The 13,370-nt window shown below is 39.4% G+C and overlaps 1 protein-coding gene across 1 annotated transcript in view; it reads left to right on the top strand.

The window, feature by feature from the left end:
* mlh1 (mutL homolog 1, colon cancer, nonpolyposis type 2 (E. coli)) overlaps positions 1-12,737 on the top strand; it is a 130,928-nt gene extending 118,191 nt beyond the window's left edge. The window contains exon 19 of the mRNA XM_059971177.1: positions 11,628-12,737. Within this exon, the coding sequence (XP_059827160.1) occupies positions 11,628-11,792 (165 nt within the window). The 3' untranslated portion in view covers positions 11,793-12,737. The remainder of the gene's footprint in view (positions 1-11,627) is intronic.
* The last annotated feature ends 633 nt before the right edge of the window (positions 12,738-13,370 follow it).

Below are 13,370 nucleotides of genomic sequence, written 5' to 3'. Positions count from 1 at the left end.
ACAGATGTTCATAATTCTTTTAATAGCTAAGGCTGAAAGTGGGCTATTTTCAGATCACAATAAATGACAATAGACAATAGGTGCAGAAGTAGACCATTCGGCCCCTCGAGTCTGCACTTGACTTGAACAATATTTTCTAGCTCTGAAATAAAGCTAAGCTTTCTATTATTGACCATCTAGAACTACTTTTGGGTGGAGTCAAACAACGCCGAACTTATCCATACTGTCTAAGCTAATCTCATTTGTCAATGTTTATCCCTCTAAAAGCTTTTCTTATCCATGTATCTGCCAAATTGGAACATAAAACAGTAGAGCACAGGAACAGGCTGTTCGGCCCACACTGTTGTGCTGAACCAGCTAAATAAACAAAAACACCCAAGCACCAAGTCCCTCCTGCCTACGCCATGTTCATATTGCTCCATTTTACATCCCTCTTGAACCTGCCCCATTTCACCTTCAGTGTATGCCCTCAGGTATTAGACATTTTGACCATGGGAAACAGATACTCCTACCTACTCCATGCCTCTCATAATATTCTAAACCTGTATCAGATTTTCCTCTAGCCTCTCATGATAGCACGTTCCCTCCTGGTAAACCTCTTCTGCAGCCTCTCCAAATCCTTAACATCCTTTCTATATTGGGGCGACCAGAACTGTATGCAATACTCCAGATGTGACCTAACCAGAGATTTATACAATTGCAGTAGAGCCTCTTGACTTTTGAACTTAATACCCCATCTAATAAAAGTAAACATTCCATAAGCCGCCTTATCGCCCTGTCTAGGAGCTCTGAACTTTTTCTGCTCAGCAACACTTAAAGGATCTTGCCTTTGATAATGTATTGTCTCCTTGCATTTGTCCTAACGAGGTGCAACACTGTGCAATTATCTGGGTTAAACTCCCATCTACCATTTTTTAGCCCATATCTGCAACTGATCTAGCCTGTCATATAATTTATCTGTCTCAGCCACTTACTCTGGCAGCTTATTTCAATAACGGACCATGCTCTGGGTGAAAATGTTCCCCCTTAGGTTCTTATTAAATCTCTTCTTGTCTTCCCCCCACCCACCTTTAGCCTGTGCCCTCAAGTTCTTGATTTCCCCAACCCTGGTGGGATGGGGGCAGAGTGTATTCACCCTATCTATGCCCCTCAGATTTTATACACCTTTATAACATTAACCCTCATTCTCAACTGAGAACAGCCTCATCCTGCTCAAAAGTTTGCCATTACTCAGTCTCTTGAATGCTGGTAATATCCTCTTTACACTTTCCAGTTTAACACCTTCTTCCCTATTGCAGAGTTTCCAAACATTCTCACATATTCCAAATAATCCCTCTCCAGTGTATTGTAGAACTGCAACATAACATCCCACCTTCTAAACTCAATACCCAGACTGATGAAGGCCAATGTGCCAAAAGCCACTTCCGCTGTCCTGTCCACTTGCAATGCCACCCTCAGAAAATCATGTACTTGTACTTCTAGATCCCTCGGTTCTAAAATGTTACCCAGGGCTCTACTTTTGACTGAATGTCCTACTCTGATTTGTTTTTTCAAAATGCAACACCTCATGACTTTCAGAATTAAACTCCTTTTGCCATTCTTTGGGCCACTTACCCAGCTGATGAAGATACCTCTAAGTCTTGATAAGTGTTTTCACTGTCAGTAACATCACCTCTTTTATTGTCATCTGTAAACTTATTAACCATGCCTTGTACAGGCCCGTCTCAGTGATTGACAAGTAGCAGTGGGCCTGGCACTGACCCCCTGGAGATGGAGACAGAGATCGAGAAAATTGAGAGAGGTGTCAGAAATGGACTAAGTGAAATTTAAGGGCAGGGTGGAAGTTAGAGGCAAAGTTTATGAAACTGATGAGCTCAGCATGGGTGTGTGAAACAGCACCACTGCTGTTATCAATGTAATCTGTCTCCATCTCTGGTGACAAATTTACCAACTCCCAGGATTATTTGACTATACCACTTCCCACCCTTTTCTCAGTTCCTTTATCTTTGTTGCATTTGTTCCCAGGATGAGGCTTTCCTTTTCAGGACATCAGATATGTCCTCCTTTGAAGAATGGTTTCTCCTTCTTCCATCATTGCTGCCCTCACCCACATCTCTATTTCTTAGACATCTGGCCTTGCCCCATCTCCTTGCGACATTAATAGGGATAGAGTTCTTCCTGTTTTCACCTACATCCCATGAACCTCTGCATCCAGCACATCATTCTTTCATCCCCACCACTCTCCACTTCCCGCTCCTTCTGTGATTCCATTGTCAATTTGTTTCCCCCCTCTTATCTCCCTTCATCTCCCTCTTAGCACTTATCCCAGCAAGTGCAAAAAGTGCTGCACCTGCCCATTCACCTCCTCCCTCGCCTCCATTCAGGGCCCTAAACAGTCCTTCCAGGTGAGACAAAACTTCACTGGTGAATCTGTTGGGATCGTCTACTGTACTCGGAGCAAAAAGACTGCGAGTGAACTGCTAATTTTTTTTCAGAGCGAAGGGAGTTTTTTTACTACTTGGGTTAAAGAGAGGCGAGACTGCGCAGGCATGTGACGTCAGCCAGTAGAGCACAAAAGGTTTAAAAAGAAGGCATATCTAGCAGGGAGTGGAGTGAGAGGCAGCAGAGTGGTAAGGCTTTGGCTCAGCAAGCTTAGGCGGTAACAAGATGAGGAGAGGTAGGAAGTATGTGTGTGAGGCCAGTTTTCCGTGCTCGGTGTCAGATGTGCGGGGTTCCTGGAGTCTCCCAGCCTCCCAGACAGCCACATCAGCACCAGGTGTGTCGAGCTGCAGCTCCTGAGAAACTGAGTTAGGGAACTGGAGATGCAGCTCGATGACCTTCACCTAGTCCGGGAGAGCGAAGAGGTAATAGAGAGGAGTTACAGGCAGGTGGTCACACCGGGGCCATGGGAGACAGACAAGTGGGTCACAGTCAGGAGGGAGAAGGGTAAGAGTCAGGTACTAGAGAGTACTCCTGTGGCTGTACCCCTTGACAATAAGTACTCCTGTTTGAGTACTGTTGGGGGAGACAGCCTACCTGGGGGAAGCGACAGTGACCGTGCCTCTGGCACAGAGTCTGGCCCTGTGGCTGAGAAGGGTAGGGAAGGGAAGAAAAAGGCAGTAGTGATAGGGGACTCTATAGTTAGGGGTTCAGACAGGCGATTCTGTGGACACAGGAAAGAAACTTAAATGGTAGTTTGCCTCCCAGGTGCCAGGGTCTGGGATGTTTCGGATCGCGTCCAAGATATCCTGTGGTGGGAAGGTGAACAGCCAGTGGTCATGGTACATATTGGAACCAATGACATAGGTAGGAAAAATAGGAAAGAAGTTGAGAAACAGGACCACAAAGGTAGCAATCTCGGGATTACTGCCTGTGCCACGCAACAGTGAGAATAGGAATAGGATGAGGTGGAGGTTAGATGCGTGGCTGAGGGATTGGAGCAGGGGGCAGGGATTCAGATTTCTGGATCATTGGGACTGCTTTTTGGGGCAGGTGTGACCTGTACGAAAAGGATGGGTTGCACTTGAATCTCAGGGGGACCAATATCCTGGCGGGGAGGTTTGCTAAGACCACTGGGGAGAGTTTAAACTGGAATTGTTGAGGGGTGGGAACTGAACTGAAGAGACTGGGGAAGAGGAGGCTAGCTCACAAATAGAGAAAGCTTGTAGACAGAGCGAGAGGGAGGATAGGCAGGTGATAAAGAAGGGACGTGCACAGACCGAAGGCTTGAGATATGTCTATTTTAATGCAAGGAGTGTTGTGAACAAAGCGGATGAGCTTAGAGAGTGGATCAGTACTTGGAGATATGATGTGGTGGCCATTACAGAGACTTGGATGGCTCAGAAACGAGATTGGTTACTTCAAGTGCAGAATTTTAGATGTTTTGGAAAGGACAGGGAGGGAGGCAAAAGAGTTGGGGGTGTGGCACTGTTGTTCAGAGATAGTGTCACGGTTGCAGAAAAGGTGGACGCCATAGAGAGATTGTCTACAGAGTCTCTGTGGGTGGAGGTTAGGAACAGGAAGGGGTCAATAACTACTGGGAGTTTTTTATAGGCCGCCTATTAGTAACCGGGATATCAAGGAGCAGATAGGAAACAGATCTTGGAAAGGTGTAATAATAACAGAGTTGTCGTGATGGGAGATCTTAATTTCCCAAATATCGATTGGCATCTCCCTAGAGTGAGGGGTTTAGATGGGTGGGGTTTGTTAGGTGTGTTGAGGAAGGTTTCTTGACACAGTATATAGATAAGCTTACAAGAGGAGAGGCTGTACTTGATTTGGTATTGGGAAATGAAGGATAGAAGGATACAGGAACCGTGGTGTACAAAGGCAGTAATAAATCTAGTCAAGAAGAAAAGAAGCTTACAAAAGGTTCAGAGAGCGAGGTATGTTAGAGATCTAAAAGATTATAAGGCTTCTAGGAAGAAGCTTAAGAAGGAAATTAGAGAGCCAGAAGGAGCCATGAGAAGGCCTTGGCAAGCAGAATTAAGGAAACCCCCAAGGCATTCTACAAGTATGTGAAGAGCAAGTGGATAAAATGTGAAAGAATAGGACCAATCAAGTGTGCCAGTGGGAAAGTGTGTATGGAACTGGAGGAAATAGCAGAGGTACTTGATGAATACTTCAGTATTCACTATGGAAAAGGATCTTGGTGATTGTAGTGATGACTTGCAGCAGACTGAAAAGCTTGAGCATGTAGATATTAAGAAAGAGGATGTGCTGGAGCTTTTGGAAAGCATCAAGTTGGATAAGGTGCCGGGATCGGACGAAATGCACCCTAAGCTACTGTGGGATGCAAGGGTAGAGATTGATGAGCTTCTGACAATGATCTTTGCATCATCAATAGGGATGGGAGAGGTACCCGAGGATTGGAGGGTTGCAGATGTTGTTCCTTTATTCAAGAAAGGGAGTAAAGATAGCCCAGGAAATTATAGACCAGTGAATCTTACCTCAGTGGTTGGTAAGTTGATGGAGAAGATCCTGAGAGGCAAGATATATGAACATTTGGAGAGGTATAATATGATTAGGAATAGTCAGCATGGCTTTGTAAAGGGCAGGTTATGCCTTATGAGCCTGATTGAATTTTTTGAGGACATTACTAAACACATTGATGAAGGAAGAGCGTTAGATGTAGTGTATATGGATTTCAGTAAGGCATTTGATAAGGTACCCCACGCAAGGCTTATTGAGAAAATAAGGAGGCATGGGATCCAAGGGGACATTGCTTTGTGGTTCCAGAACTGGCTTGCCCACAGAAGACAAAGAGTGGTTGTAGATGGGTCACCAGTGGAGTGCCTCAAGGATCTGTTCTGGGACCCTTACCCTTCATGATTTTTATAAATGACCTGGATGAGGAAGTGGAGGGATGGGTTAGTAAGTTTGAGATGACACAAAGGTTGGAGGTGTTGTGGATAGTATGGAGGGCTGTCAGAGGTTACAGCGGGACATTGATAGGATGCAAAACTGGGCTGAGAAGTGGCAGATGGAGTTCAACCCAGATAAGTGTGAAGTGGTTCATTTTGGTAGGTCAAATATGATGGCAGAATATATAATGGTAAGACTCTTGGCATTGTGGAGGATCAGAGGGATCTTGGGGTCCGAGTCCATAGGACACTCAAAGCAGCTACGCAGGTTGATTCTATGGTTAAGAAGGCGTATGGTGTATTGGCCTTCATCCATAGTGGAATTGAATTTAGGAGCCAAGAGTTTAGGACCCTGGTCAGACCCCACTTGGAGTACTGTGCTCAGATCTGGTCACCTCTAGGAAGGATGTGGAAACCATAGAAAGGGTGCAGATGAGATTTACAAGGTTGTTGCCTGGATTGGGGAGCATGCCTTATGAGAATAAGTTGAGTGAACTCAGCCATTTCTCCTTGGAGCGAAGGAGGATGAGAGGTGACCTGTTAGAGGTGTATAAGATGGTGAGAGGCATTGATTGTGTGGACAGTCAGAGGCTTTTTCCCAGGGCTGAAATGGTTGCCAAAAGAGGACACAGGTTTAAGGTGCTGGGGAGTAGGTACAGAGGGGATGTCAGGGGTAAGTTTTTTTACTCAGAGTGGTGAGTGTGTGGTATGGGCTGCCGGCAACAGTGGTGGAGGCAAATACAATAAGGTCTTTTAAGAGGCTTTTGGATAGGTACAAGAAGCTTAGTAAAATAGAGGGCTATAGGTAAGCCTAGTAATTTCTAAGGTAGGGACATGTTCGGCACAACTTTGTGGGCTGCAGAGCCTGTATTGTGCTGTAGGTTTTCTATGTTTACTTGGTACTCCCGATAGGGCCTGGACTATATTGGTGAGACCCAACATGGATTGATGGACTGTTTTGTCAACCATCTTTACTCCATCTGCAAAGAGCAGTATTTCCCGGTGGCCAACTATTTTAATTCCAGTCCCTATTTGCAGTACCTCATTCTGTCTGGGTAGCCTCCAACCTAGTGGCAGGACATTGATTTCTCCAACTTCTGGTAATTCTTCCAACTCCCCATATTCTTCTTCATTTCTCTCCCTCTCGTGCTGCCCCTCCCTTTTCTCCCATGGACTATTCTCCTCTCCTATCAGATTCCTCCTCCTCCTCCAGTCACTTCCCAGCTTCTGAATTCATCACCCCACTCAGATGGCACCATCTATAACCTTCTAGCTTATACTCCTTCCCCTTTCCCCACCACCTTATTCTGGCTTCTTCCCCCTTCTTTTCCAGTTCTGATGAAGTGTCTTGGCGCAAAATGTTTACTGCTTATTCATTTCCATTGATACTGCCTGACCTGCTGAGCTCCTCCAGCATTTTATGTGAGCAACCAGCACATTCTATCATAGGCAACTATAGATCTACATTGACAATTCTGCATTTGGTTACTGTTTTCTTCCAAAAGTTTGAAGAATAATCTGTTGACTGATGGTTGAGGTTCACACACAGATGGCTAATACTTGAATACGATTGAAATCAGAAGGCAAAGAGTGGTTGTAGACGGGTCATATTTTGTATGGAGGTCGGTGACCAGGTGCCTCAAGGATCTGTTCTGCGACCCTTACTCTTTTTTTAAAAATATATATTTATTTATTAAATTTAAGAAAATTACGAAGAATAAATGTGATGATAAAATAGTGAGAAAAATAATATTAACCCCCCCCCCCCTTAACCCTTATCTAAAGAAAGAGAAAAAAGAGAAAGATTGCCTGGATATCGGAGGATCCCCACCTGCTCCATGGAGTTCAAAATAATTTTAATATTTATTTTTACTTTCCCCAATTACTTTATAATTTTATCTTCAAAGGACCTATGTATTTAATCCTATCTTTTGTAGGTATGGGAGCCAAATTTTCAAAAATATATCATATTCATTTCTTAGATTGTATGTAATTTTTTCAAGTGGAATACAACTATGTATTTCATTATTCCAACAATCCATAGTTAAATATAAATCAGATTTCCAAGTTACTGCAATAACTTTTTTGGCTGCTGCCAATGCAATTTTTATAAATTTTTTCTGATACCTATTCAATTTAAGTTTCGGTATTGTCCCTTCAATGTCTCCTAATAAAAATAATACTGGACTATGTGGGAGTTGTACTCCAGTAATTTGTTCCAATAAAAGTCTTAGAGTTATCGAAAATGGTTGAGTTTTAAAACAAGACCAAGTAGAATGTAAAAAAGTACCAATTTCTTGATTACATCGAAAACATTGGTCAGACATATTTGAATTTAATCTATTTATTTCTGTGGTGTTATATATAATTGATGTAAAAAATTATAATGTATTAATCTAAGTCAAACATTTATTGTATTTCTCATACTACAATAACATAATCTTGACCAGTTTTTTCCATCAATTTTAACATTCAAATCAGATTCCCATTTTTGTCTTGATTTATGAATTCCTGATTTAATTGTCTGTTTTTGAATCAAGTTATACATACAAGATGTAAATTTTTTAATTTTTCCTTTTTGAATTAATATTTCTATTTCACTAGGTTTTGGCATCAACATTGTTTGACCCAGCTTTTCTCATAAATAAGCCTTTAATTGAAAATAACAGAAAACAGTGTTATTTGATATTTTATATTTATTTTTTAATTGATCAAACGACATCAATATACCTCCTTCGAAACAATCACCTATATATTTAATCCCCTTTTGGAACCAATTATGTAAAAGTTTATTATCCATTGTAAAAGGAATAAGCCTATTTTGAATTAAAGTTCTTTTTGCTAATAAAGATTTCTTTATCTCATTGTCCATATTTACCTTATTCCATAAATCAATCAAGTGTCTTAATATAGGAGATACTTTTTTTTCCCGTATCCGTTTGGATTCCCATTTATATATAAAAATCTTCTGGAATGTTTTCTCCTATCTTATCTAATTCTATTATAATCCATGCGGGTTTTTCTTCATCAAAAAAAGATGCAATAAATCTAAGTTGATTTGCTTTATAATAATTCTTAAAATTTGGAAGTTGTAACCCTCCTAAATCAAATTTACATGTCAATTTTTCCAATGATATTCTTGACATCTTTCCTTTCCAAAGAAATTTCCTTACATATTTATTCAGTTCTTGAAAAAACTTCTGAGGTAATTGTATTGGTAAAGTTTGAAATAAATATTGCAATCTTGGAAATATATTCATTTTTACAGCATTAACTCTACCTATTAATGTTATTGGTAACATCATCCATTTATCAAGATCCTCTTATTTTTTTAATAATGGCAAATATTTTATCCCATTTATTGACCATCGAAATTGAGTTACTAATCAACATTGATTATAATTTCCTTTGATAAGGGGTAAAATTTCACTTTTATCCCAATTTACTTTATACCCTGATACTTTCCCATATTCTTCCAACCTCCAAAGGAGTGGAGGGTTATGGGCTGAGTGCGGGTAGGTGGGACTAGGTGAGATTAAGAGTTCGGCACGGACTAGGAGGGCCGACATGGCCTGTTTCCGTGCTGTGATTGTTATATGGTTATATGTTATATGGTTAAAAGATAATCTTTGCAAAGATTGCAATGGGTTTGTTAAATAAATCAAAACATCATCAGCAAATAAATTAATCTTTTATTCTTCTTGATTAACTCTAAAGCCCCCAATGTCTGAATCTGTTCTAATTAATTCAGCTAATGGTTCTATTGCCAATACAAATAAAGCAGGTGATAATGGGCAGCCTTGTCTAGTTGACCTTATTAAGCAAAATGGTGTTGAAATCTGACCATTTGTAACTACTTTAGCTTGAGGATTAGTATTTAAGGTTTTAATCCATTGTATAAAAGATTTTCCTAACTCATTTTTCCAATACCTTAAATAAAAAATCCCATTCCAATCTATCAAATGCTTTTTCTGCATCCAAAGCAACTGCCACACTCATTTCCTCTCTTTTTTGTGCCAAATGAATTATACTAAGTAACCGAGTTATGTTATCCATTGATTGTCTGTTTTTAATAAAACCTGTTTGATCCATATGTATTAATTTTGGTAAATATTTAGATATTCTATTAGATAAAATTTTTGCTATTATTTTATAATCTATTCAACAAAGAAATAGGCCTATGTGATGTTGGTTTTAAAGGATCTCTATCTTTTTTTGGCAATACAGTTACGATCGCTGTTAAAAAAGATTGTGGGAGTTTATGCATTCTTTCCACTTGGTATATTAATTCCATAAAAGGAGGAGTTAATATATCTTTAAATTTTTTTTATAAAATTCAGGAGGAAAATCATCTTCTCCTGGGGATTTATTACTCTGAAGTGATCCTAAAGCTTCTTCAACCTCTTTTAATGTAAAGGGCATATCTAATCCTTTCTGTTCTTCCAAATTTAATTTTGGAAGGGTTATTTGTGATAAAAATTTATCTATCTCAGCAATCTTATTTTGTGATTCTGATTGATATAGTTCAGTATAAAATTTTTTACAAGTTTCATTACTTTCTAAAGGTTTATAAGTAACCTTATTTACACTTGTTCTAATTGCATTTATTGTTTTAGAAGCCTGTTCTGTTTTCAACTGCCAAACAAGAATTTTATGTGATGTTTCACCTAATTCGTAATATTTCTGTTCCGTTCTCATAATTACTTTTTCTGTACGATATGTCTGGAGTGTATTATATTGTAGTTTTTTATTAACAAGTTGTCTTCGTTTTTCTTCTGTCATATATCTTTGAGATTCTTTTTCTAACTTTATGATATCTTTTTCCAATTGATCTATTTCTGCTATGTATTCCTTCTTAATTTTAACTTATAATCTGACTTCTTAAATATGCTTTAATCGCTTCCCATAATACAATTTTATCCTCAACTGAATGTAAATCTGTATCCAAAAAAATTGAATCAGTTTTTTCATAAAATCACAAAAATCTTGACGTTTTAATAAAATTGAATTAAATCTCCATCTATAAATCGATTCCTCCTTATCCATCATTATCAAGGGGGAATGATCTGACAGTATTCTTGCTTTATATTCCACAATTATCACTCTATCTTGAATATTTTTTGATAATAAAAAAAATCAATCCTTGAGTAAGTTTTATGTCTATTTGAATAAAATGAATAATCTCTTTCTCTTGGATTAATTTTCCTCCAAATATAAATCAGGTTTAAATCTTTCATGCGACCCTTACTCCTCATGATTTTTATAAATGACCTGGATGAGGAAGTTGGGGGGTGGGTTAGTAAATTTGCTGATGACACAAAGGTAGGGGGTGTTGTGGATAGTATGGAGGGCTGTCAGAGGTTACAGTGGGACATTGATAGGATGTAAAACCGGTCTGAGAAGTGGCAGATGGGGTTCAACCCAGATAAGTATGAGGTGGTTCATTTTGGTAGGTCAAATGTGATGGCAGAATATAGTATTAATGGCAAGATGCTTGGCAGTGTGGAGGATCTTGGGGTCCGATTCCAAAGGAAACTCAAATCTACTACACAGGTTGACTGTGGTTAAGAAGGGATAGGGTGCTTTGGCCTTCATCAATCATGGGACTGAGTTTAAGAGCCGAGCGGTAAAGTTGCAACTGCATAGAACCCTATTCAGACCCCACTTGGAGTACTGCGCTCAATTCTGGTCACCTCTCTACAGGAATGATGTGGAAAGTGTAGAAAGGGTGCAGAGGAGATTTACAAGGATGTTGCCTGGATTGGGGAGCATGCCTTATGAGAATAGGTTGGGTGAACTCGGCGACACAGGATGAGAGGTGACCTGATAAAGGTGATCATGTGGTTAGTCAGAGGCTTTTTCCCAGGGCTGAGAGGGCTAGTTCTAAGGTGCTTGGAAGCAGGTACAGAGGAGATGCCAGGGGTAAATTTTTTTTACGCAGAGAGTGGTGAGTGTGAGGAATGGGCTGGTGGAGGCAAAAACAATAGGGTCTTTTAAGAGACTCCTGGATGGGTACATGAAGCTTAGAAAAAAAGAGGGCTATGGGTAAGCCTAGATAGCTCAAAGGTAAGGACATATTTGGCTCAGCTTTGTGGGCCGAAGGGCCTGTATTGCGCTGTAGGTTTTCTATGTTTCTATGAAATGATGGGAAGTCAAGAAAGTTAACAGTGGAAACAATGGAATTATTTACTGATTTCTTTCTAACATAAATGTGTTGTTAAACTTTAATAAATTATTATTTGATCCTTTTATTATTCTCTCTAGCATGAAGAACTTGGCAGTGACAAGTCTTGGAAGTGGTCTGTAGAACACATTATATCCAAAGCTTTCAGGACTCTGCTCCTTCCACCAAAGCAATTTGCAGAAAATGGAACCATCCTGCAGCTTGCCAATTTATCTGATCTGTACAAAGTCTTTGAGAGATGTTGATCAATTACTACAAGGACACAGCTAAATATCTGTTTATGAACATTTTAAGTGCTGCAAGTAATATTCATTATGCCAGTAGTATTCCAAGTCTGTAGAATTCTACAGTACATTTCATTTGTCTGTGCCACATGTGATGCTTACAGTAATCCAATTAGGACTTTATTTGCCCAAATGCTTTTCTGGATGCTGTAATTGTTTCTGCCTCTTGTAACTCCTGTCAGTTCATTTATGGACCTAAATTGAGGGACAGTGGTTTTTCCCTCAAGGCAAAGTGTTGTTTTTTCAGTTGTACATAACTCTTCAAATAAATCAAACATTTCTTCAGTTTGATCACCAGCAAGGCTTTAAGTGGTGTAATCATATGCTGTAATAAATTTGTTCTAGCCATTTAATTTTTTAATGCACAACCCGGTGTCATTCATTCATTGATTCTGAACTCGTTTTTTATTCAATAAATGACAACCCTAATTTATCTTGCGCCATCCTATCATAAGTAGCAATGTATTTGCATTATAATAATTTTGCACTTGGCTAATGTTCCCTTCCCACAGTTGGACAAACAGAAATGAACAATTTACGTGCAGAGTAGCAGCAGTTCATTTTTTTGCGGGTTTCTATCTGATAGTTGCTTGAGCCTCAATGCTGTCTGATCTTCTGTAAGCATAAGCCCAACCCAAATTATTAATGAAGTTGCCTTGGGCAGTCACTTTCTTGCAGTGGTCTATATAACAACCTTTGACTTAAAAAAAAACAAAATTGCTCAAAAAGCTGAACAAAATTTTATTTGATTCACATTTAAGTGGGTCTCGTTACATTTATTTTTTTAAAAAGCTTGTTGTATGTTGAATATGTTACAGATATTCATCTGTAACAACACCAGAGGCTGTAATTGATATTGTAATAATCAGATCTGTTATTGTTGGTAATAAAAGATTTTTACTTTGGTCTCTTGGTACTTGATTTCCCTGTGCTTTGACAAAGAGCAAGAGCAGGGTACATCAGGGTATTCAAGTATCTGAAACTAGTCAATATCACACTGCCATTTGTGGTAATTATGGTATGCATAAATTATTGCTTTCTTTTGCTAACTTAAGGATTTGTGTATGTTATGCAACTATTTCCTATACTTTGATCATTTTAAGTTCTTTCCCAATACTGAATATCATTTTCAGCTACCTTGATTTTCATCCCATCATAAAATTTGTTTAATTCCCTTTGCATTTATATAAAACAGAGCAGAACATAAAATGTGGGAGCAGAGTTAAGCCATGTGGCCCATCAAGTATGTACTGCCATTCAGTCATGACTGATTTATTTTTATTCCCAAGCCCATTCTCCTTCCTTCCTGCAACCTTAATTGGATAATTAAATATCCAATGACTGGTCCTCCATGGTAATTTGTGGCAATGAATTCCACAGATTCAACACCATCTGGCAAAAGAAGGTCCTAAACTCTGTTCTGAATGGACATCCTCTATGTTGATGCTGTGCCCTCTGGCCCTAGGGTCTCCCACCATTGGAAGCATCCTCTCCAAGTACACTCACCCTCAGCCTTTCAATATTCAGTAGGTTTTAATC

The sequence above is a fragment of the Hypanus sabinus genome, chromosome 1 (assembly GCF_030144855.1).
Source record: "Hypanus sabinus isolate sHypSab1 chromosome 1, sHypSab1.hap1, whole genome shotgun sequence".
NCBI classification, from domain to species: Eukaryota; Metazoa; Chordata; class Chondrichthyes; order Myliobatiformes; family Dasyatidae; genus Hypanus; species Hypanus sabinus.
This window is presented reverse-complemented; position numbering and strand designations above follow the sequence as displayed.